We start from the raw sequence: 26,662 nt of genomic DNA, 5'->3' as shown, positions 1-26,662 counted from the left end.
TGTCTGTTGGCCATTTGGGTGTCTTCTTTGCAGAAATGTCTGTTCATGTCTTCTGCCCTTTTCTTGATTGGATTATGTGTTCTTTGGGTGTTGAGTTTGATAAGTTCTTTATAGATTTTGAATACTAGCCCTTCATCTGATAGGTCATTTGCAAATATCTTCTCCCATTCTGTCGGTTGTCTTTTGGTTTTGTTGACTGTTTCCTTTGCTGTGCAAAAGCTTTTTATCTTGTTGAAGTCCCAATAGTTCATTTTTGCCCTTGCTTCCCTTGCCTTTGGCAATGTGTCTAGGAAGAAGTTGCTGCGGCTGAGGTCGAAGAGGTTGCTGCCTGTGTTCTTCTCTAGGATTTTGATGGATTCCTGTCTCACATTTAGGTCTTTCATCCATTTTGAGTCTATATTTGTGTGTGGTGTAAGAAAATGGTCCAGTTTCACAGAATGGAGAATCTTTATGCCTAACAAGAATATCTTCTGACTTGTTTCATTTTTCCTCCTCTACAATTTCTAAAGAAGAAAATGGTTCTGCTAACTTACACACATAATTTTTTCTTTCACACTTTTTTTCTCTATTTGCAGCCCTCTTTTTTCATACTTCCCATGAGCTCTTTTCTGTAGGTGAATTGTGCAAATTTAATATTTTATTAATTGTTAAATATTGGTACGGAAAAGAACATGGCAAGTTATCATTGATTCATATGTATACATAAAGTTAGAAATCATTTAAATAACTAAACTCTACCTGAAGAGCATTCACAATAAACATTGTGTAAAGTTATAATTTTAGTGATAAGGCAATTAGCAATATGAATAATATATCACTCCCCAAACCTTTCAGACAGCTCTGATTCATCATTACATAATGCTCACATGGATGAATGCTCCCAGAAATTGTTTGATTTCAAAAGAAAGAGTAGCTAAGGTTTTCTACCTTAATATCTCTGTGAAGACCATATAAAGTTCTGCTCAGTTTTCTTTTTTTTAATTCTTTTTTTTTAAGATTTTATTTATTTATGAGAGAGAGAGAGCAGGGGGTGGGGAGAAACAGAGAGAGAGGGACAAGCTGACTCCATGCCAAACATGGAGCCCAACACAGCGAGGCTCCATCCCAGGACCCCGACCCCAAGATCACTAACCAAGCCAAAACCAAGGGTTGAACGCTTAACCAACTGAGCCACCCAGGCACCCCTTATTCTTTTTTTTTATTCTTTTTTAGAAAAGATTTATCCATTTTTTAAAAAGAGAGAGTGAGCAAGGGTGAGTGGGGGCAGAGGGAGAGAGAGAATCTCAAGCAGACTCCCCACTAAGCATGGAGCCTGACCCAGGGCTTGATCCCACGACCCTGAGATCATGAGCCCAGCCGAAACCAAGAGTCTGAACCCAACCAACTGAGCCACCCAGGCACCCCTCATTTTTCAATATTGGGATAGAACCTCATAATTCAAAGATAAAACAGATTTTTCACAAACACACACAAATACAATAAAAAGTGCTTAGCCATCCAAAAGTCCTGAGATGGAGTATTCCAGAGTAGGCAAGAAAACAAGCTTTGCCACTAGCTTTGTGTGCAGGTTCAGGTTATCTAATCTCTCCTGTGTCTCAGTTTCCTCATCTGTAAAGGGAAAATAATAGTTCCTTCTTGAGATTAATTAATAAATTTTAACTACTTAGAACAGTGCGTGGCACATTGTAAATTCTTAATATGTCACCTATTATTTGCATTATTTGATAATGACACTGAATCAAAAGAAACCAGAGCTATTGCTAAATGAAACATAAAACAAAATGAACGGAAATGAAGACCCACACATCACTGAACTTGCCTTTGCATTTCTACTGTGTGTTTATTGCAGATGAATCCCCTCCAATCCTATTTTGGCTGGAGATGACACACTATCTGCTTCTTGTCCATTGGTTTTATCTCAGCAGGCTTCTTTAACAGAGTGACATGTGGGCTGGCATGGACACAGGAGGTCATGAATGTGGGACATACCCTGAACTTTTCAATGCCATTCCCAGTGATTCCCTCAGAAAAACAGATACAGATGATAATATCATTTTTTACCATTTATCAAATCTTTGCTTCTTACTCTGCTTGCTGCCAAGCTTCCAGATTTGTCCCAGATTCAAGTCTCCGGACCTCTCCCCCCCAATAAGTACCATAAGTGCTAACTCGTTTCTTAGCCAAGGTAATTAAATCATTGTCACCCCATCCATTTTTTTTTTAAATAGCATATTATTTTCTCTCCTTCTTCCTAGCACTGTTTCTTAGCTAATTTACTTGACTCATCGTCACCCTATCCATTTACTTAAAATAGAAAATTGTTTCTTTCTTCTTCCTTTCTAGTCCTAAATGGAACTCAATTGACTGTAAAATGTGATTCTTTCTTTCTTTCCTCCTGATGTTTTAATCTAATCTGGAGCATCTTCAACCCAGAATTGAACGTCAGTGACCATCAGAAAGATGGTCTTTGGCCTTCTTGGGCTTACCCCAAATAAGTCTGGGGCGTGGACTCCACTCTTAGGATTGGACATGTGTCTGCAGGATGAGTACTGGCAGGAGGATGTCTGGGGGCACAACTACCAACTTGAAAAGGCGACTTTCCATTAATCTGACAGACATTCTGCTTTCTTACAATCAATATTATTAATCAGATAAAAACATGCAATTTTCTACATAAAATAAAAACTCCCCCAAAATGGCTTGTTACTGTGGGTGAACTCATCGTGTTCTGTTTAAAGGCAGTCCTTCAACATGTGCACTAGCTCTTACCCCCTCTCACCCAGTAACGGACATTGCTGCAGTCATTCCTGCTCCTTGGCTCAGGTTAGCAATTTTTCCCTCTCCACGAAATCATTTCCATCAGCCTACAAGCATGCCATTGTTTCTATCATCTTTAATAAAATGAACAAAAGGCTTCTTTTGACCTACTTTCCCCTCCATCTACTGCCCATTTTCTTTACAGTTAAATTTCTTAATGGCCATCTGTAAACTCTTTCTCCATTGTTTCCCTCCCATTTTCTTGAATATACTCCAATGAGGCTTTTGCCCACCTTGCTCCACCAAATCTGTTTGTGGTAAGGCCATCAAGAGACCTCACTGGATCATTCCAATCATCAGTTCTCAGTCCTCATCTTACCTGACCAGTGGCATTTATGACACTGATCATTCCCTCCTCTTTGATGTACTTTCTTCACTGGGCTTCCACAATCCCACACTCTTGGTTTTCCTCCTACTTGCCTAGCTGTTTCTTCTCAGCCTCTGGCTAACCTGGTCTCTTCTCTCTCTAACCTCTTAGTTCTGGAGTGTGCCTCAGGATCAGTCCTGGGCCCTCTCTTCTTCTGTGTCCACATTCACTCCCTTGATGATCTCTTCTGTTCTCTGGGCTAAAAATGTCACCTCTAATCTGACAAATCCCAAAGGTATCTCATCAGCTTTGATCTTTCTCTTGAATTCTTGACTTACATATCCAACTGCCTAGTTGAAATCTAATAGGAATCTCAAACTTGACAGATCTCAAACAGAGCTCCAGATCTTACTCTTCAAACCTGGCCCAACTGCAGCCTTCTCCATCCTGGCATCTTGGCATCCTGGACAACTCTGGCCTTCCATCTGCTCAGGTCAAAAATCTCAGAGTTAGCTCTTTGACTGTTATGGTATCTCACACATCCAGTTTGTCAAGAATTCCTATTTGACTCTTCCATCAGATATTACCAGAATGAAACTACTCATCACCTCCTTGGTTACTACCCTGATTAAACCACCCACCTCTCTCACCTGAACTAAGCCAGAACTCTCTTCCTCTAACCTAAACCCCATTTCAGTAGGCAGAATGAGCTTTAAAAAGGTAAGACAGACCATATCATTTGTTCAAAATCCTCTAGTAACTTCCCATTTTACTTGGATCAAAAGCAAAACTCTTACGATAGGCTGAAGGTCCTATTTAAGCTGGCATCCCATTATCTCTCTGATTTTATCTCTTTCTACTGTCCCCTTCACTCACTGGCCTCTTTGCTGTTACTCCATTACCCCAGGCACACTCTTCCTCTGGCTGTGCTCTCCCCCTGAAACGTTCTTTTCCTTAGCTAACTCCCTCCCTTCCTTCATGTCTTCCCTCAGTGAGGGACCTTTCTCAATGAGACTTGCTCTGACCACTTGGTTTCCTACTACAGCTGTGGCCGTGCATGCATGCACACGCTCACACAGGGGCAACACATACACCACTGGCATTTCTGATTATCCTGTTCTACTGTTCCCTTTTTTTCTGTAGTCATCACCCGCTAATATATAACTTATTGTATTTGTTATTTATTGTCTGTATTCTCACTAAAATGTTAGCTGCTTGATGGTAAAAATCCTTGTTGTAGTCCCAATGTACTAGAAGCATCTGTACAATATATATATTTGATGAATAGTTGATATTATAGGAAAGTTATTTCTGTTTGATAAAACCAAATGAGAATTCTTAACTGCTGCAGTGGCATGACCGTCCTCCATATTTTAGTGTGGGGTGAGGCCCACAGCTACCACTGGATCTGTTCATAGTCACTGATTGAGCCACAAGTTAATGCATCTTCTAGGACAAGTATTTGAACTGTGTTCATGATAGGAATTCAAATTGAGTGGAAAACTGGGTAAAAGAAAAGTGGATTATGCAGTTCCTGGAAGAAGTATGGCACAATCTCAAGGAAGGAAGCCTGGCATGATAAACTAAACTAAGTCACAAGGCCTGCAATTTCAAGAGGATTTCTGGGGACCGTGCAATGCCTCTGATGCGACCTCCCCCTAAGCTCTGTCGCCATTCTAATCGCCAATGTGGAGGATGTGTAAGGGCAGGGAAGCGTGTGGATAATACTACAGACTCCTTAAACTTGGTAGCACCTTAGACCCCAAGCAATCCTGACACAGACTTCTATAGGAGGACAGAAAACAGGAAAGAGGAAACTGTTTCCCTACCTATTTTAGAAACGGAAGATGAGCACTAGCAGCCTGGGGCACAGCTGCGGTCCCAGTGAGGTCTGCTCGGCCACAGAGGATGACGGCGGTAGAAGCAGGAGCCAAAGCACAATTCCAGCCGTGGAGCCGGGCCGAGCGGCACAGCACCGAGAAGTAGTATCCAGGTAGAGTGACAGCATCTGGGGCAGCCCTAACCCATGTGGAGGAGCCAAGAAGGGCGTGGGGGACAGCAGTAGCAGCGTAAGCAGCAGCCTGAGGAAAAGGGAGCGGGGACCCAGGTGAAGCCGCTGTGGCAGGCACGACGACGGGCAGGGAGTGTAAAACGGGCTCCTGCGTGAACAGCGGCTTGGTTGGAGCACAGCGTGGCAGTTCAGAGTAGAGCGGTGGTGTCCCCTCAGTAAGCGAAACAAGCCAGTCAGAGAAAGACGAATACCATGTGATACTCACACTCACATGTGGAATTTAAGAAACAAAATAAATGAACAAAGCGGGGAGAAAAAAGACAGAGTCTTGACTCTAGAGAACAAACAGACCGCTACCGGAGGGGAGTTGGGTGGGGGATGGGTGAAATAGGTGATGGGGATTGAGCGTACACTTATCTTGATGAGCACTGAATAACATATGGAATTGTTGAATCCCTGTATTGTACACCTGAAACAAATATAGCACTGTATATTAACTACACTGGAAGTAAAATTTTAAAAAATAATGCTAATAAAGAAGATCCCTTTACAAGATGTGGTCTTACAAAGAAGTAGGGCTTTATAGTTATGAAATGTAACTTCTGTATTTGGTAACTCATGACTCAGTGTCAGGTTGGGTACAGTTGTTTTATAAAACTAAATTAAACATTAATTTATACAATTTAATTTTATTTTAGACTTTCATATTTCAATCTCCATTGGCAAGTTTTCTTGCTAAGTATAAAGTCAATGTATAGGTGTATATAGTAAATGCATGAATGAATGGAATATTTGTTAGAGGTGCACTGCTAACTTCATGCTTAGTAACTGTATGAGACATGTCTCTCATTGTCTACCCAATCTACAGCACCATATAAAGAATCTGCCCCATAGACTATAAACATAGAGCAGCCTTGGTCCCTGGTGACTTTCTAGTTCCCATGAAATCCATTGGAATTTTGGCTTTAGTCTCTGGTTTCCGTGAGACTTATGCCCTTTATCTGAGTTATTCAAAGGCTCTATTCTCTTTAATAAAAGACATTTGACTCTAAAAGCAATTAAGTATCCCTCAGTTTTTCTGGAGTGCAAACTCAAGCAGCCTAGCTTCTCACCTTCTTTCAGGGCATACATTTTGTTATGGACTGAATGTCGGTGTACCCCCCCCCACACACACACACACAAATTTATATTGAGGCCCTAACCCCCAGTGGGGCTGTATTTGGAGAGGGCACTCAAAGGAAGTAATTGAGATTGAATGAGGTCATAAGGGCAATGCCCTGATCCTTTAAGATCAGTTTCCCTTATGCAAAGACACCAGAGCCCTCTCTGAAAATCCTTCAGATAGCATTTATAAGCATGCAATTGATTTTGGTTTAATATAGCACCAAGAAGCATTGCCAAACATCCTATTTTTTGTATTGACAGTTCTCTTGCCCTCTTTTAATTCTTTGTAATTCATTTCCTTTTAATTATCCTGTTGCTCAGACTAAGGCTTCCAGTAAAATATTCCTTGGAAAGCAGTAAAGGCGGCATCTTTGTCCCAGTCTTGACTCCACAGGAAAATCTTTTAATGTTTCACCACGATTAATGATGTTTGTTGCAGTCTGTATCAGTTATTAACCAGTCTGAAAAACAGAAACCATTTTAGGAATGTCAGAGGGTAGTTAACACAGAGAACTAATTATAAAATTGTTAAAAAGACGAAGGAGCAGAAAGGTGAAAGTGGTTCTCAGAGCCCAGGCATGCTGTACTTCTGGGCAGCTGGGGCACAGCTGGTGAAGCTGCTCCCGCTGCTAGGGCCGGGAACAGAAGGAGACAAATGGTTTCTTTCCCTCTGCCACCTTTCACGTCCTCGCCAGCGTCTCCCCTTGGCAGAACCTAACCAAACCACAGCAAGGGAGCAGGGGAAACAGAATTGTCAGGCTTCCAGCCCCCTGTGATAGAAGAGAAAAAGCAAGTGCAGAAATAAAGCTGACAGCTACAAGTCAAAAGCTGCATGGTATCCTCCTTCAGATTAGGAAAGTTTTTGTACATTCATAGTCATCCAAGAGGTTTTCATGTTTGCTTTACCTGATGAGATGATTAAATGGACTTTCTTTTTAAATCTTCTAATGAATACAATAAGGAAATTAGGTTAAGGATTTCCTCACTCTTGAATGTGCTTTGCATTCCTGCGATAAAACCTGCTTGATCATGATGTATTTGTAAATATACGTATATGTGTTTTCTGTGTATGAATGTGTATAGGCCAGATTTTATTGCTAACATTTGTTTTCCACTTTTATTGTGATATAATTGACATACAACATTGTGTGAGTATTTGCTAACACATTTGTTTGGGGCTTTTCATCTGTGTTTATCACAAGACTGACCTTTCGTTTTCATTTCTCCATTCTGTTCTTGTGTAATATTGTATCAAAGTTATACCAGTGGTGGCTTTTTCCTCCTTTTGTATTTTCTAGAAATTAGCTGTTATTTGAATTTTTTTTTTTTTAAGTCTCAGATAAACTCTAAACCTAGTGCTTTAAATTAGGGTGTAATTTCAATTCATGGTTTATGTTCATTCATATTTTCTCTTTCTTTTCGAATCTGTTTCTGGAATTAATCTTTTTCTGGAAAATTATCTTAAGGTTTTTAAATTTAATAGCATAAAATTGTTGAGATGTTTTATTATATTATTTTAAATCCTAACTCTATTGATTAGGTTTTCCTGCAAAACATAGTAGCTTAACATTTATGATTGTTATGATTCTGTGGGTTGATTGGATGGTCTCTTCTGGTCTGGGCCAGTTTGGGGACCAAATGGTGTAACATGGCTTTTCTCACATCTCTGCTGGTTGGCAGGCTGGACAATCTAGAAGGGCCTACCCAAAGTTTTCTTTTACTTGTGAGTTAATCAGCTCCTATTCACTGCAATTTCTGACATATTTGAATTATTCCTACATTTTCCCTTTTGTGCTTTTCATTTGTTTCTCCCTTTTTGCCTTCTGCTGAAGTAAATAACTTTTCTTTACCCCTACTTTATTTCAGAATTATACATCTTTTTATCTATTCTGTTAGTGGTTACTTGGATTTTTATCCTGCATAGATGTCTTTAAAATATCTCAAGTTTAAAACTATGTCTAGTCCTTCTGACTATTTCTCATCAGTGTGTTTCTGCCTAACTTCCAGCATCTTCCATATTATTGTTCTCTTATATTTTGGTTTATTTTTTTAATATTTTATGTTTTGACTAGGCTGTACATAGTAAAAAATTTTTTTCAAAGCTACAAAAAGCTGTACAGTGAAAGATTTTTTTCCCATCTTTGTGCCATGCTTTCAAGGCCCCCTCTGCAGAGGCAACCATTAGTACCAGTTTCTTGTATATCCATCCAGAGGCAGAATATGCATATACAAGTGTATAAAGTGTGTACATAAAATTTTCTTTTCTCATGTAAATGTTGGTATATGACCCATACTGTTCTACATGTTGCTTTTTCATCCAAAAATACTTCTTCAAGATTATTTCATATCAGTACATATATAGAGCTTTCTCATTACTAGTAATAATTTATATATTTATAACATATAAATATAAATTTTATATTATACATATAAAAAGATAATAATATAACAGCTTTATAATTCTTTTTATAATAGCCATTACGTGCACATATCACAATGTATTTAACAAAACACCTACTATGGATATTTAGGTTGTTTAATGTTTTTGCTACTAAAAACAATATTGAAGTGAGCATATTTGTATAAACCTAATTTTGCATACAGGTATATATATCTATAGTATAAATTCCTCAGAGGGCATGCATCACAGGGCATGTATGTTTTAACTGCAGCATATTATAATCCAAATGAATTTCACTGCTTTCCTATAGATGCCCCATTAAAACTTCCTGTTACAAAAGTGTTGGTGAGCATGTGTGGAAAAGGATGTAGAGAAAAGGGAACCCTTGTGCACTGTTGGTAGGAATACAAATTGGTGCAGCTGCTATGGAAAGCAGTATGGAGGTTCCTCAAAAAATTAAAAATGGAACTATCATATGATCCAACAATTCCGCTTCTGGGTATTTGTCTGGAGAAAATGATAACACTAATTTGAAAAGATATGCACCCCTATGTTTATAGCAGCATTATTTATAAAGATATGGAAATGGATGGATAAATGAATGGATGAATGGATAAAGAAGATCTGAGATATATATATGTACATAGATATGCTACTCAGCCATAAAAAAACAAAAGCTTGCCATTTGTGACAACATGGATGTACCTTGAGGGTATTATGCTAATGAAATAATTTATACAGAGAAACACAGATACTGTATGATGTCACTTATATGTGGAATCTAAAAACAAATGAAAAAACAAAATGAAACTCATAGATACAAAGAATAGATTGGTGGTTTGGTTGCCAAAGAGGAGGCCGTTGGGGGTGGGCAAAATGGGTGAAAGGGGTCAAGAGGCACAAACTTCGGGGCACCTGGGTGGCTCAGGCGTTAAGCATCTGCCTTCGGCTCAGGTCATGATCCCAGGGTCTTGGGATCGAGCCCCGCATCGGGCTCCAGCCCCGCATCGGGCTCCCTGCTCTGTGGGAAGCCTGATTCTCCCTCTCCCACTCCCCCTGCTTGTGTTCCTGTTCTCGCTGTCTCTGTCTGTCGAATAAATAAACAAAATCTTTAAAAAAAAAAAAAAAAAGAGGCACAAACTTCCAGTTATACAATAAATAAGACATAGGGATATAATGTACACCATGGTGACTATAGCCAATAATATTATATGGCATATATGAAAGTTGGTAAGAGAGTAAGTCTTAAAAGTTCTCATCACAAGCAAAGAAAATTTGTAATTTTGTATGGTGAGGGTTGGTATACAGTGTATACAAATATCCAATTATATCATTTACCTGAAACTGATGTAATGTTACATATATAGGCAACTTTAACCTCAGTTTTTAAAAAGTTTATTCAAAGAGTTTATAACTTACATACTCCATTTAAATTGCAGTTTGGTTTTTTTTAAACTTTTTATTTTTTAAGATTTTATTTATTTATTAGAGATAGAGATCACAAGCGGGGGGTAAGGGTAGAGGGAGAAGCTGACTCCCCGCCGAGCAGGGAGCCGGACGTGGGGCTCGATCCCAGGACCCTGAGATCATGACCTGAGCTGAAGGCAGACGCTTAACCGACTGAGCCACCCAGGCGCCCCTTAAGTTGCAGTTTGGAAGGACATTTGGTACATTCTAATTAAAGGACTGAAAATTAAACACACACACACACACACACACACACAAACTTCTTGTTTTGGACTGAATGTTTGTAAATACTCAAAATTCACATGTTGAAACCCTCATCCCAGTGCAGTGGCATTTGGAGGTGGAGCCTTTGGAAGGTGATTAGGTCATGGAAGTGGAGCCCTCATGAATGGGATTAATGCCCATAAAAGAAAAGGCAGAAAAGCTAGCTTGCTCTCTTTCTGCCATACAAGAAGTTGGCCATCTGCAACCTGGAAGAGGGTTCTCACCAGAATGTGAGCATCCCGGCATCCTGAACCCAGACATCCAGCTTCTGGAACTTGAGGAAAAAAAATTCTGTTGTTTAAGGCACAGTCTACAGTATTTTGTTAAAGCATCTCAAGCTAAGATATTTACCATGTACAGTTTTCCAAGTTCTTTCTGCCTTTGTTGACTGGGTATTGTTACTCAGGGCAACTTCGAAAACTACCTATTACGGAGGACAGAATTACCATCAACCTAGGTCCCTGAGTAAGTTAGTTCATGGATCAGACCTCTATCCCTTCATGGATCAGACCTCTATCCCTATCTCTTCCCTTCCCATCACCTGTTCCCACTACTAGGAAATTCTGCACTGGACTATTTCATATACAAGAAATTCACTTCTGTTATATAAATGAAATTGTGGGGTTTATTTGAAAACTAGCATTTACCTGCCTGTAATCACCTTCAGGTTCCATCATTATACGTGTGGGGTTTTTTTTTTTTAAGGTTTTATTTATTTATTTGACAGAGAAAGACACAGTGAGAGAGGGAACACAAGCAGGGGGAGTGGGAGAGGGAGAAGCAGGCTTCCCGCTGAGCAGGGAGCCGGATGTGGTGCTCGATCCCAGGACCCTGGGATCAGGATCTTAGCCGAAGGCAGACGCTTAACGACTGAGCCACCCAGGCACCCCACCATCATATATGTTTTTACCAGTAATATATATTTAAAAAAAAAAAAAGATGTCTCCATACCCTTGTTAATAGTGTGTTAGAAACTCTTGTGTTGTTTACAAATCAGATAGGTAAAGAACCCATCTTACTGGAGTCTTAAGTTGCATTTCTTTTACTGTGACTCAAGTCAAAAGTCTTTCTATATATTTTCATATGTTAAGAACCATTGGTATTTCCTTCTCTGTGAACTATCAGTTCACATCCTATGCCCACTTCACTATACAATTGTTGGTTTTTTTCTTTCGTTTATGATATGAATTGCAAGATTTTTTTCCCAGATTGACATTGGTCTTTTAGTGTTTTTAGGGGATTTTGGAGGAGTTTCTTGGGTTGTTTTGTTTTGGTTTGGTTTCTGTTTTGCTGTGCAGGAATTTTTGGTTTTACATGTAATAAGTTTATCAATATTTTCTCTTACAGTTTCTGGGATCACACTTAGAAAAGTCTTTCCCACTTCAAGATTTTTCATAAATATTCTTTTTATTTTCTTATAGTATTTTTATAGTTTTAATTTTTTTACATTTAAGTTTTTGATCCACTTAGATTTTATTTTGGTGTGAGGTTTTAGTTAGGTAGAGATTAAATTTATTTTTTTCCCTGAAATCTACCAGTTACTCTAACACACTATTCGCCTAATTTATATTTTCCACAAGACTTGAAGTGCTACCTTTGTCATATACAGATGACTTACGATGGGGTTATTTCCCAATATAAATATTTCCCAATAACCCCATCGTAAGTTGAAAGTACTTTAAATTGAAAATGCATGTAATCTGCCTAATCTACTGAGCATCATATCTTAGCCTAGCCTACCTTAAATGTGCTCAGAACACTTATATTAGCCTACAGCTGGGGCAAAATCATCTAGCACAAAGCCAATTTTATAATAATGTGCTGAATATCTCGTAATTTATTGAATACTGTACTGAAAGTGAAAAACAGAATGCTTGTAAGTGTATCAGTTGTTTACTCTCATAATTGCGCGGCTGACCCGCTTCTGTGGCTCACTGCCACTGCCCGGCATCGCTAGAAAGTACTGGACTGCACATCGCTAACCTGGGAAAAGATCAAAATTGAAAATTCCCGAAGTGCAATTTTATACTGAATGTGTAATATACTTGTACCATCATAAAGCCAAAAAAAATTATAAATTGAACCATTGTAAGTTGGAATTCCAACACGTTACAACAACTTTCATGTTTTCTATCCTGTTCTACTGATTTGTCTGTGTGTTCAGATGCCAGACCACATTATTCTAATTATAATCTTGATTTAAAAAAATGTTTGGATGTCTTGTAGAGAGAGTTCCCATTCATTACTCTCCTATATCATAATTTCCCCAAATATTTGGGTTTATTTTTCCATGTAAACTTTGCAATAAGCTTATCTAGTTCTCAAAAATCGATAACCTATTTTTGGAGGACAGAGGGGGAAATGACCTATTTTAAACACCAAATTAGTCATTTTTGCTGTTGTTTTATTAGGTTAATATTTCCTAGTCGTGTGATTACCATTGTTTCTTGGATCTCACTCTGCCTTAGTTTAGCTTTCTTTTCATTCAGAAAGTTCTTTTCCTGAAGGTCTGCGAGAGGCAGCCTGCCTTAATCGCTTTGTCTGAAATGTCTTTATTTCTCTTTCACTTGTGAATGATAGTTTCACTCGATACAGAATTCTGTTCTGACAGCTCTTTTCCTTCAGTGCTTTGAAATTATTATTCTTTGCTTTCTGGTTTCTGCAGTTGCTATTGATATATCTGTTATCAATGAAATTGTTTTTCCCAGTGTCTTCCAGATTTTTCTTTCTAACTAAAGTATTTTGAAGTATCCATCTTTTCTCAAGGTTGCCATGATAGTTTCCTTCTAATCTGTGCATTTTGTGGTGTCACTGCAGTGTGTCTGGACGTGGATTTATTTTTATTCATTATTCTCCAGTCTTTGTCCAATTTCCGCTGATTTGGGAATTTATTCTATTCATCATTTCTGGAAAATTCTTAGCCATTATATTTTCATATATAGCCTCTCTTATATTCTCTCTATTCACTCCATTCACTGGTTGGCTCAGTCAGTTGTGTCCAACTCTTGATTTCGGCTCAGGTCACGATCTCAGGGTTGTGAGATTGAGCCCTGCATTGGGCTGGTCATGGAGCCTGCTTCAGATTCTTACTCTCCCTCTCCACCTTCTAAAAAAATTAATTACTTTAAAAAATCCTTTCAGACTACTTTGGGCATTTCACTATATCCTTCATGTCTCTCTCTCTTTCTTTTTAATTTAATTTTATTTTTTTAAGTAATATTTACACCCAACGTGGGGTTCAAACTCACAACCCTAAGATCACGAGTCACACACTCTACTGACTGAGCCAGGCAGGTGCCCCTGTCCTTCATTCATCCTTCATTCTTCATTCCTTCATCTTTCACTCATTCTTATTTTCCATCTTATTATCATTTCATCATATATTCTGAATAATTTTCTCTGCTCCATCATCCATTTTACTGGTTTTTTTTCGGTTGTGTATAATGTGTACTTTAATAGGTTCATTGAATTTTTCAATTCAAATCACTGTTTTTCATTTCTAGAAATTATATATATATGTATGTGTATATATATACATATATTTTAAGATTTTATTTTTAAGTAATCTCCACACCCAACACGGGGCTTGAACTCACAACCCGGAGACCAAGAGTCACATGTTCCACTGACTGATCCAGCCAGGTGCCCCTGGAAATTATATATTTTTCAAATCAAAATTGTGTGTTGTCTTTCAATGTATTATCCTATAATTCTGTTTCCTGTTTTTCTTTAATCTTTTTTCTTTTAAAGATTCATTATTATTGGGGCGCCTGAGTAGTTAAGTGTCTGCCTTCAGCTCAGGTCATGATTTCCTGTTCCTGGGATCCAGCTGTGTCAGGCTCCCTGCTCAGCAGGGAGTCTGCTTCTCCCTCTCTCTGCTCTCTCTCTGTCTCTCTCAAATAAATAAATAAAATATTTTTAAAAATAAAATAAAAATTCATTATTACTATTAATAACAATAATTTTTTTCATTTTCTTTCATCTTTTTAATAATTTGAAAAATAATTATTTTGCAGAAATATTTTTCTGTAACTAAGTTCTTGCATTTCCTTATTCTCCTGTTTATTGGGTTTTTGTGGACATAATGTTAGATGTTTTGTGATTTTTTTTATTGTGTATCTTGAACGGGTTTGTTTTTTTTATTGTGAACCTTGAGTACAAAATTCATGTCACCACTGCTGAAGAAGCATCCCTATAAGAGCAGTTTGGGATTTGCTACTGCTTGGCACCCTAGGTGTTTTTCACTGGGGTCCGGCACCAGTTTTAATATTAATGGCTAGGCTGAGAGTTCCCTCACCATAGGGGTAGAATAAATTCAGATTCCACATCTGAGAGAGGCTTAACTTTACGTTTTGTTTCTCAGTGGGGGAGTGGGGATCTCTATCCCAGAGTCCTGTTCAAAGCAAACTTCCTTGATGTTTCTCTGATTTGACAGAGTTTGTCTACCCAGAGGGGAAACCCTTCCACAGGTCATTTCTTTTTATAGGAAGTATCAGTTCTATATCTCTGCTTTGAAAGGGCCAAAGCTGTTATGTTATGTTCTCCTATGATTATTACACCCCAGTCTCCAGCTCTTAGGATCAACATTTGTATCCAGTAATCTGCCTTAGTATCAGTTCATACACTTCCCACCGTAGAAATGAATTATCTTTCATTTCTGGCACCTATGAATTTTTCTTTCTTATAGGCTCATTTACAGACTTTAAACATTTCTCTATGTTTTATGCAACATTTTTCTGAATTTCAAAATTCATGTTATGGATTTTTTTTATTTCTGCTTAGCTCAGAATATAAACTACTTTTCCATTCTGTTCTTTCATAAACGGAGCAGTATTAAGTTCCTCTACTTCTTACCTTTCTTGTATGTTTATTTTTGGCTGGTTATTTCTCAAACTGTACATCTGATTTTTTTTTTTAAGGTTTTATTTATTTATTAGAGAGAGAGTGAGAGAGCAAACACGAGCAGGAGAGGGGAGGAGCAGAGAGAGAGGGAGGGGCAGACTCCCCCATGAACAGGGAGCTTGATGCAGGGCTGGGCCCCAGGGCCCTGGGACCATGATCTGAGCCCCAAGACAGACGCTTAACCAACTGAGCCACCCCGGCGCCCCTCAGCATTCTTACTTTTCTTTTCTTTTTTTTTTTAAGATTTTATTTATTTGACACACAGAGAGAGAGAGAGAGAGAGAGAAAGCACAAGCAGGGGGAGTGGCAAGCAGGCAGAGGGAGAAGGAGAAGCAGGCTCTCTGCTGAGCAAGCAGCCCGATGTGGGGCTCGATCCCAGGACTCTGGGATCATGACCTGAGCCAAAGGCAGCCGCTTAACTGACTGAGCCACCCAGGTGCTCCGCATTCTTACTTTTTAAATAGTCTTGTGAGTCTTGAGTCATGCTGTTTCTTGAACCTTCCCTGCCCACCTTTTCGGAATGATGCTTCATTAGTCTCATTAGTCTTCTCTCTTGTTGTTGTCTTCCTTTTTCCCTCTCAGCTTTTTTTTCTTTGTCTTCAGACCTTTACAAAGCCTCTTTACCCAACACCAACAAAAGGGTTATCCTTTTACTTTCTCTTTCATGTATGTGTCCTTTTATCTTTTCCTGTCTCTGACTCTGTTCTTCTTACTCTTCCTTTGACCTGAGCTGAAGGCAGATGCTTAACTGACTGAGCCATCCGGGCACCCCTGTACATCTGATTTATACTGACCATTTATTTTAGGACTTTGTAAGGTATCAAGAAAGTGCATTTATATAATGAGGTGCAACCAAGCAAAACTCCTAGCTTTCTCTTCTGAACTCCAGGCAGATCTTATTCAGAACTTAAGCAACATTCTTTTAAGAGTAAACATCCCTGTATCGTTGGGTGCCTGGCTGGCTCAGTTGGTATAGCATGCAACGCTTGATCTTGGGGTTGTGAGTTCAAGCCCCATGTTGGGTGTAGAGAGTACTTAAATAAATAAATAAATAAATGTAAAAAAAAGGTAAACATTAAAAAAAAATCCCTGTATTATAAGATCATTACAGAACAAGTGACTTACACCCTTGTTTACCTGCAATCTGATGTTATGCCTTCTGGTTTATAAAATTTTTAATAACAATTATCTGGTTTTAATAAAATCGTAGTAAAAATGTCTGTTATGTTATCCAATTCTCTTTAAACATCAAAGGACTTAGAGTAAATTTGTCCTAAAGTTCTGGAAAAATATGTGCCTGTATCAGTGATTTTGTATGCGTTTTTTTTTTTTTTCTATTTTATTTATTTTTCGTTTGTTGGTTTGTTTAAGTAAGCTCTATACTCAACATGGGGCTTGAACTCACCACCCTCATATCAAGAGTTGCATACTCTACTGACTGAGCCCCAGGCACCCCTGTATGCATTCTTATGTCAGACACTGAATAATATATGCCATAATGTAATTCATTTTTGTTTTCATTGCCAGGGAACATGAAATCCAAACTAGTGTTTGTTGACAATAAATAAATTTCTGGTGCATGCTAGATAATTTCTACCCCTGAATTTCCTTCATATATTTTGTTTTTCTCAAGATTATAAAATTATGGTCTTATTTTGCATGATACTTCCTTTATAAGCTGTGATATTAATAATTCATTAACTACTGTCTTCTCATGTATTATTCTAAATGAACTTGTTTTTCCCTATTCTATACTTTAACTGTCAAATTATAAATTCTTGCCTTTTTATCCTATGCACTTTCTTTTCTATTCTAATATAACCACTATTTCTTTAGGTTTTGTCATATGCCACACAGGATTTAAGATTGCTAAAATTACCTTAACTTTGTATAAATGTCAGCAGTTTACAATGCACTTTGTTCGGAATTCATTTTTAAGTCATTTTCTCTGATTTCAGAAAATGAATTGTCTTTAACCTTTACAGGTTTAACCCCTTTGCCTATGTCCCTTGATCCTTCTCTCAGACCATCATCTGTCATTTACTTCTTTATCTTTAATGTCTTCATATCCATGAACACACTCCAAACTCTCATAATACCTGCATCTTCTTCAAGCATTTCCTCAAAAGTCACCTTCTCAGTGAAATCTACCTTGACCACCACCAGTTTAAAATTTCAATCCCTCTCTGCTCCATATTTCTTTTACCCACTTTTTTTCTCTTTAGCACTCATCTCCAATGCATACATATACATACATATACAATCTTATTTTTTTAAGATTTTATTTATTTATTTGAGAGAGAAAGTGCGAGTGGGGGGAGGGGCAGAGGGAGAAGCAGACCCCCCCGCCGAGCAGGGAGCCCAGATGCGGGCTCAATTCCAGGACTCCAGGATCATGACCTGAGCCAAAGGCAGACGCTTAATCAACTGAGCCACCCAGGTGCCCCTACAATCTTATTTTTTTTACTATCTCTCTACTTGACATATAGTAGGCACTCAATAAACATTTGTTGAATGAATGAATAGTATTATTGCTTTTCATTTGCCCAACCTGTTGAAAGCATGGTATCTTATCAGATATCTAAATTTTAATTTGCTTTGATACTCCTACATTCCACAGATCCCACAACTACTATTTCCTTGCTAGTATGTATTTACTTCATCTAAGTTATTGCTTTCACAGTGAAATCTAAAGGATGGTGTTAGCTATGAGTAAATGTTCAGAAAACAGAAGTCAATTCTGGATTCTTTTTTCCTTCTTCTTCAGTACTACCTTCTTCTAAGTGGTCATAGTTGTGGTAAATGAGTCTTTTTACTCTCTCACTTCTGCTTGTTTAGTATAATTAGGGTTAAGTTATCTTCTGAGTCAACAGCTGAGAATTGTAAGAATTCATTCGTTCATATATTCTTTCTAGAAAAAGTCTGTGTATGTTTGTAAGAAGGTTATCAATTTCTGAAGTTATAGGATTCGTTTCTTGTGATCAGCTTTCTTTTCCTTTGAGTTTCATCGAAGTCCTAATGAATGGAACAAATGCTCTGTTTGTGCAAAAGAGTAATAGATCAGATCAGCAAGCGGATTCTGTCTCACACAGGCCAGTTTCATGGGTGCGCAACCTGTGCAATCACACAGGCTCCCAGGTTCAGAAGGATCCTGAACTTGGTTTAATATTCTGCTATTGCTCTCTGATAGTCTTACTTACTTACTCACTTTATTTATTTTTAATTTTAATTCCAATATGGTTAACATACAATATAGTGATTCAACAATTCTGTACATTACTCAGTGCTCATCATGATAAATATACTCTTAATCCCCATGAACTATTTCATCCATCCTTCCACCCACCTCCCCTCTGGCAACCATCAGTTTGTTCTCTAGAGTTAAGAGTCTGTTTTTTGGTTTGTCTCTCTTTCTCTTTTTTTTATTTTTTACTTTTGCTCATTTGCTTTGCTTCTTAAATTCCACATATGAGTGAGATCATATGGTACTCGCTTTTCTCTGGCTGACTTCTTTCACTTAGTATTATACTTTCTGACTCCATCCATGTTGTTGCAAATGGCAAGATTTTATTCTTTTCTATGGCTGGGTAATATTCTATTGTATATATTTATATATATAACACATCTTTATCCATTCATCAGTCGATGGACACTTGGGCTATTTCTGTAATTTGCTATTATAGATAATGCTGCAGTAAACATAGAGGTGCATGTATCTTTTCAAATTAGTTGTTTTTATATTCTTTGGGTTAAAACCCAGTAGTGCAATTACTGGCTCATAGAGTAGTTCTATCTTTACTTTTTTGAGGAATCTCCATACTGTTTCCCACAGTAGCTGTACCAGTTTGCATTCCCACCAACAGTACACAAGGGTTCCTTTTTTTCCACATCCTTGCCTACACTTGTTGTTTCTTGTTTATCTGATTTTAGCCATTCTGACAGGTGTGAGGTGATCTCGTTGTGGTTTTGATTTGCATTTCCCTGATAAGTGATGTTGAGCATCTTTTCATGTGTCTGTTGGCCATCTGTATGTCTTCTTTGGAGAAATGTCTGTTCATGTCTTCTGCCCATTTTTAATTGGATTATTTTATTTTATTATTTTTTTTGGTGTTGAGTTATATAAGTCCTTTATGTATCTCGGATACTGTTTATTGGATATGTCATTTGCAAATATCTTCTCCCATTCCTTAGGTTGCCTTGTAGTTTTTTTATTGTTTCCTTTGCTGTGCAGAAGCTTTTTCTTTTGATGAAATGCTAATAGTTTATTTTTGCTTTTGTTTCCCTTGCCTCAGGAGACATACCTAGAAAAATGTTGCTTTGGCCAATGTCAGAGAAATTGCTGCCTGTGCTGTTTTCTAAGATTTTTATGGTTTCAGGTCTCACATTCAGGTTCTTAATCTATCTTGAGTTTAGTTTTGTGTATGGTGTAAGAAACTGGTCCAGTTTCATTCTTTTACACCTAGCTGTCCAGCTTTCCCAATGCCATTTGTTGAAGAGACTTTTTCTCACTGTATATTCTTGCCTCCTTTGTTGAAGATTAATTGACCATATAATTGTGGGTTTATTTTATTCTTACTATTTTTAAATAAGTAACCTCACATTTTCATTTTGTTTTTTTTTTTTAAAGATTTTATTTATTTATTTATTTGAGAGAGAGAGACTGAGAGAGAGAGCACATGAGAGGGGGGAGGGTCGGGAGGGTCAGAGGGAGAAGCAGACTCCCCGCCGAGCAGGGAGCCCGATGCGGGACTCGATCCAGGGACTCCAGGATCATGACCTGAGCCGAAGGCAGTCGCTTAACCAACTGAGCCACCCAGGCGCCCCACATTTTCATTTTGTACAGGGCACATGAATTAGGTAACCAATCTTGATCTCAGTACTTGTTCACTTCTGAAGCAAAAATTCTTGGTGAAAAGGAAGAGGTTCTGATGTCCAAAAAAAGTTAAAGTTCCTTATAAATCAGGTTTTCTAGGTTAGCTCGGGAGGCTCATAATCTCAATCCATGAGAAAGAGGACTTTGATCTAGGAACAGTTGCTCTGGATTGTCTGAGCTGGAGTTCCTTCTGCCCAGGCTCAAATCTGCAGTGCATACCTTTAAAGGAGCCACAATTAGATCCCAAGAACAACAATGGAAGCCATGAAACAGTGGACTGATAGTTTCAATGTGCTGACTGAAATGGCTGTCAAATTAGAATTCTGTAAACTCTCATTGTTTTGAGTGGAGATCTTGAAGTTGAAAGTAAAAGAATGGCAAAAGTTAAACCATATAAACCATATTAACAGGAAAGTTAAACCATATAAATGGCAAAAGTTAAACCATATAAATACTAAACCAAAAGAATGCTAATGTAGCTGTAATAAATATCAGGATTTAAAACAAAAAGTTACTATTATAGATAGAGAAATACTTAATAATAATAAAAGGTCCAGGGGCCCCTGGCTGGCTCATTTGGTGGGGTGTGTGACTCTTGATCTTAGGATTGTGAGTTCAGGCCTCATATTGGGTATAGAGATTACTTAAAAATAAAATCTTAAAATAATAATAATAATAAAAATAAAAGGTCCAGATCCAGTTTACTAAGAAGATATAAATTTCCAAATTTGTATAGACTTAAGAGGCAAAATTGACATTAGACTAAATCAAAATCATAATTGGTGATATTAAACCACCTCTTTTGATATTGATAGAATAAATAGATATAAAAACAGGAAATGGTAAGGAAATTTAAACAATGTAATTTGCAAGCTTGACTTAATGCAATATAGAAAACACTGCACTCACAACTGCAGAAAACGTTCATTTCAAGCACACAAAGAACATTTTCTCTCTTTTTTTAAAAAAAATTTATTCATTTATTTATTAGAGAGAGAGAGAGAGAGAGGACGTGGGGGGAGGGGCAGAGGGAGAGAATCTCAAGCAGATTCCCCACTGAGCTCAGAGCCTGTTGTGGGGCTGGATCTCAGGACTCTGAGATCATGACTTAAGCTGAACTCAAGAGTCAGATGCTTAGTGGACTGAGCACACAGATGCCCCAGAACATTTTCAAAAATGGAAATTGGACTGGGCCCAGTGTCTTAAGTCCCAGGAGGGCAGAAGGCCAAGGTGTCTGCTAACCTCAGAGTGAGTGGAGTGGCCACAGATTTCCATGATCCCAGGAGCAAGAGGGGCTGCTGAGGAATCTACTCTAAGTCCTGAGGGGTTAGGTCACAGCAGCAAGATCAACTAGGCCTCAAAATGTGAAAGTATGCAAGTCACTCTGAAAAGATAGATTCACTGCAGAAAGGAAACTCTGGGTAGTTTTTCTACCAGAAAAACAAATGTACACGTGAATGTGTATTTTTTTATGGCTGAAGCTGGTGATTCAGAATTACAGGAGGAACCATAATAAGGGATGGTAGGAGCTGTTCCTATAGTATACAGAGAAAATGTAGAAGAAAAGCAAAGATATTGACTACCAATGGCTCAGAATTACAGTCAGCCTGATGGGTTGATACAAATATCTGGAGTAGATTTTGCTGCTTATGTGGAGCAAAACCCCAGACAAGCAAATAGGCTGATGAGCAAACCCACAATGGAATAAGACCATTATGGGTACAGGAAAGAAAGGACAAGGTTCTGTTAGTGCCCCCTCCTCTCCTCCCAAGGAGGAGACCCCAAGTATTCTTGAATTTGCTGGATACTGGAGCTTACAGGTGGTTATTTCTGGTTTTTGTTTGTTTTTTGTTTGTTTGTTTTCTAATGTATTTATTTTGGGTCTGTACTGTGCTTACTGTTCTCTTGTCAGTCTCCATGATTGATATGGTTGTTCCCGGTACAGAGTATCCTGGGGTTGGATTTATTCAGTATAACTTTGTTAATGACTTCTATTACAATTGGCAAGATTCATAGTCAAGAACAGTCTGTTCTTGCTGAGACTGTATGTTAAAACAATGTGTCATACCAAGAAGAAAAAAAATACTTAGTTTTCTCATACACAATTTCACATACAGATTTTTACCACTGCTATCTCCTTGTTCAACAGTCCTGAGACTGGTAGAAGTTAACAGTGTTTTCTGCGCTGAGCTGAGGCTTAAACAGGAAAGTGACTGTCATTATTTCCATCGTGCAGTTGTTCCTAAATTTTGCTGCAAAGCAGATCTCCTGGAGGGATTTTTAAAAATCCCAATGCCAGATGAATTTTCTTATATGTATTACTTGAGCCTGTACCTTTTTTTTCTTCTGGTGCCAACTTTTGTTAAAGGTAACATTACTTTAGAGTTTGTGACATTTATATATTTTTCTTTAACCATACACCTTTATTTTGTTCTGTTTTCACAGTTAAATGAATTCAACATTGCATACTTTGTTCTTTTGCCATAGTTTCTTCATTTATCTCTCAGTGAAAGTAAATCCTCAAGTAGTTTGTTGAAGAACTCCCTGAATTTCTCCATATTCAGAATTGTACTTCCATTGCTTTTATACCTGAGGAGTAATTTACTTTCTTTATCTTTGATGCTCAGTAACTTTTTTGCTAGGATATGTTTCATGTTGGTTGGTTCATAGTAGAGTAAAAGATAAGTTACCTTTTATCTGGAGAAAAAGTTTTCTTGATTTATGTCCTTAAATACTTAAGATGGTCCTTTATCGGGGAGATTCATACCTTTGAGGATACCAGTTATATACCAATTACATATATGTTGGATCTACTTCCTCATCTTCCTTTATGTAACAGTATCTATAGATAACTTAAAGCAAATATTATTCTAAGTGAGAAAATATTAGAAGTATTCCCTTTAAAAACAGGAATGAGAGAAAGATCATCTTTTCTATTAAATCTTATATTGGACATCCTAACCATTGTAGAGGCATAAGGTTTAGCAAGAAGGAAGTAAAATGGTCAATATTTGCAGCTGATTCTATTTATGTGGAAAACCCAAAATAATCCACAAATTAATAAGATGTCAGATGTAAGACAAAATTTAGTTTCATTCCTACGTTAGCACCAAACACCTAGAAAACATAATTAAAGAGGAGAAACTATTTGCAGTAATAGAGAATGTCAGGGGCACCTCAGTTGGTTAAGGTCTGACTCTGGGGTTTGGCTCAGGTCATGATCTCTTGGGTCGTGAGATTGAGCCCCAGTGGGGCTCCCCTCTCAGTGGGGAGTCTGCTTGACATTCTGCCCCTCCCCCATCTCACACGTGCATGTGTGTGTGCATGTTCTCTCTCTCAAATAAATCTTGAGAAAAAAAAATACCAAGTCTGAAGGAATAAATCTAATAGAAAATATCCAAGACCTCTGTAGAGAAAAGTTGAAAACTTTGTTTAAAAAAATACCTATCACGGATACCTGGGTGGCTCAGTCGGTTAAGCGTCTGCCTTCAGCTCAGGTCATGATCTCAGGGTCCTGGGATCGAGCCGCACATCGGGCTCCCTGCTCAGCGGGGAATCTGCTTCTCCTTCTCCCTCTGCCTGCCGCTCCCCCTGCTTGTGCACATGCTCTCTGTCAAATAAATAAATAAAGTCTTAAAAATAAAAAAATAAAACATAAAAAAACCTATCATAACACAAATATACTACACTAATGCAAGATGTTAATAATAGGGGTGGGGGGATGAGGGCTGTATGGGAACTCTCTGTACTTTCCACTCAATTTTTCTGTAAACTTAAAACTACTAAAAAGAAGTCCATTTTTAAAAAAATGTGCTTTGAAAGAATATGTACAGATGCAATAAAACTATATAAAAACAAGTGAAATAATGAATAGCACTATAGCTACTTATCAAAATTCTTAACAAATAGATGACTTGTTTTAATACTTTATATATCTGTCTTATTGATTGACAATTTATTAGTTAATGGATTATGGAAGGAGGACTGAAATTATTTCTTGGTGGGCAAAAGAATATGCTGGGCAGGTCTTACCTGAAGCAAAAAGCTATAATAAACCCCTTTAGTTCTTTTTATTTTTCTACACCAGGAAATCACTGTGGAGATCATTCTTTTTACTAAAGTTAGTTATTTCTTTTAAAAAAATCTTTCGTCTTTTTCCCTTTAAGAAATTCCCATGAAGGGCGCCTGGGTGGCTCAGTCGTTAAGCGTCTGCCTTCGGCTCAGGTCATGATTCCAGGGTCCTGGGATCGAGCCCCACATCGGGCTCCTTGCTCAGCGGGAAGCCTGCTTCTCCCTCTCCCTGCTTGTGCTCTCTGTCAAGTAAATAAATAAAATCTTTCAAAAAAATGGTCTTTAAAGAATGGTTAATAGGACTCAATGTAATTCAACAGATATATGCTGTCTACCAACTGTGCAGCAGGTCCGATAGTAAGCAGTGGAAATTGAGTGATGGAAGTCTGCACTTAAGCTATTGGGAGGGGATGGAGAATAGTGGAAGACAAGGAAAAACCAGCAGCAGCACAGCTGTGGATTCTAACAGCTCTTTGCACTTCACACCACGTGCACCCTGCCTCTGAAGTCTTCCCAAGTTCTCCCTCTTGTACCCACAAACGACTTTTTGCTTCTTCTCTGTTTCTGACCCTCCACGTACAATATAACTCTAGGTTTTACCTTGTTCTCAGGCCAGCCTGGCTGTGAGATGAGTGTTTTATCTCTGAGCCCTGCCTTGCAACCGCACGGACACTTGGCCCACGCTTGCTCTGGCTCTAGCTCTAACCAGGAAGCTGCTGAATCAAGAAGTTGCCACCACAGCTTCCGGCTCCAGCATTACTCTAGTGTGAAGAGGAAGTTGGGCACAGTTTGGTTAGTTATATCATAGAGATAGCTCTTGTAGAGGACATTTGACCCCGCCTGGAGGGATCCAGAAAGGATTCCGAAAAGAGCAGATGCTTCAGAGGAATTATCCAAAAATGAAAGGAAGCATCAGATTTTTTTTTTGGCATAGAAGAACAGAATGTATGAAATCAGGGAGAGATGGGAATGTGACACCTTTGGAGATCCAGAGAATTGAGTGCAGGGTCAGAGAAGGGTGACTGTGGGCATGGGGAGGAAATGATGCTGGATCCACAGAAAGACACTACATCGTACTAAGGAGTTGGGCTTTATATAGGAGATGATAATAATTAGGGCAGAAAGACAAAATGCATGGTATTGCTTTAAGGATAAAGTTGATGTATATGGCCATATCATTAAAGTATTTCACATATAACCTTTGAACTTCAAAATATTCCTGCTTCAGTTACGTTCTTGATGAGCTCCATATAGCATTTGTTCATAAAGGATAGTATGTGAAAACTTGAAATGGAATTTACAGTACCTACATGGTTATTTTACGATCATTTGTGTTTCTAATAAATCATCAGTATTACGGAGGTTGACTTCTTCCTGGTTTATTTTCCATTACTATGAACAGTTTTGTATTAACTAGAGTTACCTCCTTATGAACAGTAATTGCTTACATGTCAGATTCAATGGGCACTGTAATTACATGAATTACTCTGCTATTCATGTATTGTGTCCAAGACAATTTTTTTTTCATTTTTCTCCTTTCTCACAATGAAGAATTACATATTCTGCTCTACTAAAAAGTAGGTTAAATGCAAAAAGAAAAATTATTAAAATCTCTTAAAAGAGCCTGATGCCTTAAAAGAGAAAGGAAATTAACTTTTTTTGAGGGGGGGGATATTAACATTTTGACCATTTGACTACTTCATGGGAATTTCTTTTCTTTTTTTTTACAGATTTTATTTATCTACTTGACACAGAGAGAGAGATAGCGAGAGCAGGAACGGTGCCCCAAAGACCATTTTTTTTCAAAACCTCTCACGTAGGTTACTTATCTAGGAAACCTTCCCTCATCCCCACTGATTAGGATTCTGTTCTTACATATACTCATGGTATGTTTTTTGGTATCTCTCAGTCTCTTTCGGTGTTCCACCTTGTCTTATTACATGTGTTACATGTGTTTGGATGGGTTCTGGGTTTGTTTTTGTTGGTTTTTTTGTTTTGTTTTTTTGTTTTTCTGTCTGAATGTATCCACCCTAGTGGCAAGATTACTGTCTGAATCATCTTTGAAGATCCCAGTAGGAAGTGTTACAGATTTTCTATGCGTCTTCAGGTGGTTGCTATGTATGACTCCTATTTCCCACCATTTCCAATATGTTTTAGCCCTCATTCTCAATAATGGAGATACTGAAAGAAATGGTAGAAGGAAAAAACAAGCTTATGTAGAATCCAAAAGTCTAGTTCACTGTCTTCAAAGGAAAAGCAAAGAAAAATATATAATCCTCAAGTAAAGTTACTATCAAAACCAACCTGTATTCTTTTGTACAAGATAGGATTTTGTTTTAACCTAGCTATCATGGTTGCCTGGTCTTACTTTACGTTGGCTATATA

The 26,662-nt window shown here is 38.0% G+C and overlaps 1 protein-coding gene across 1 annotated transcript in view; it reads left to right on the top strand.

The window, feature by feature from the left end:
• The first annotated feature begins 4,468 nt into the window (after nucleotides 1-4,468).
• Nucleotides 4,469-26,662, top strand: part of CDC42SE2 (CDC42 small effector 2) — a 144,869-nt gene continuing 122,675 nt past the window's right edge. The window contains exon 1 of the mRNA XM_032425028.1: nucleotides 4,469-5,117. Coding sequence (XP_032280919.1) covers nucleotides 4,972-5,117 — 146 coding nt within the window. The 5' untranslated portion in view covers nucleotides 4,469-4,971. The remainder of the gene's footprint in view (nucleotides 5,118-26,662) is intronic.

The sequence above is a fragment of the Phoca vitulina genome, unplaced genomic scaffold (genome assembly GCF_004348235.1).
Source record: "Phoca vitulina isolate PV1807 unplaced genomic scaffold, GSC_HSeal_1.0 scaffold32, whole genome shotgun sequence".
In the NCBI taxonomy this organism is placed as follows: domain Eukaryota; kingdom Metazoa; phylum Chordata; class Mammalia; order Carnivora; family Phocidae; genus Phoca; species Phoca vitulina.
This window is presented reverse-complemented; position numbering and strand designations above follow the sequence as displayed.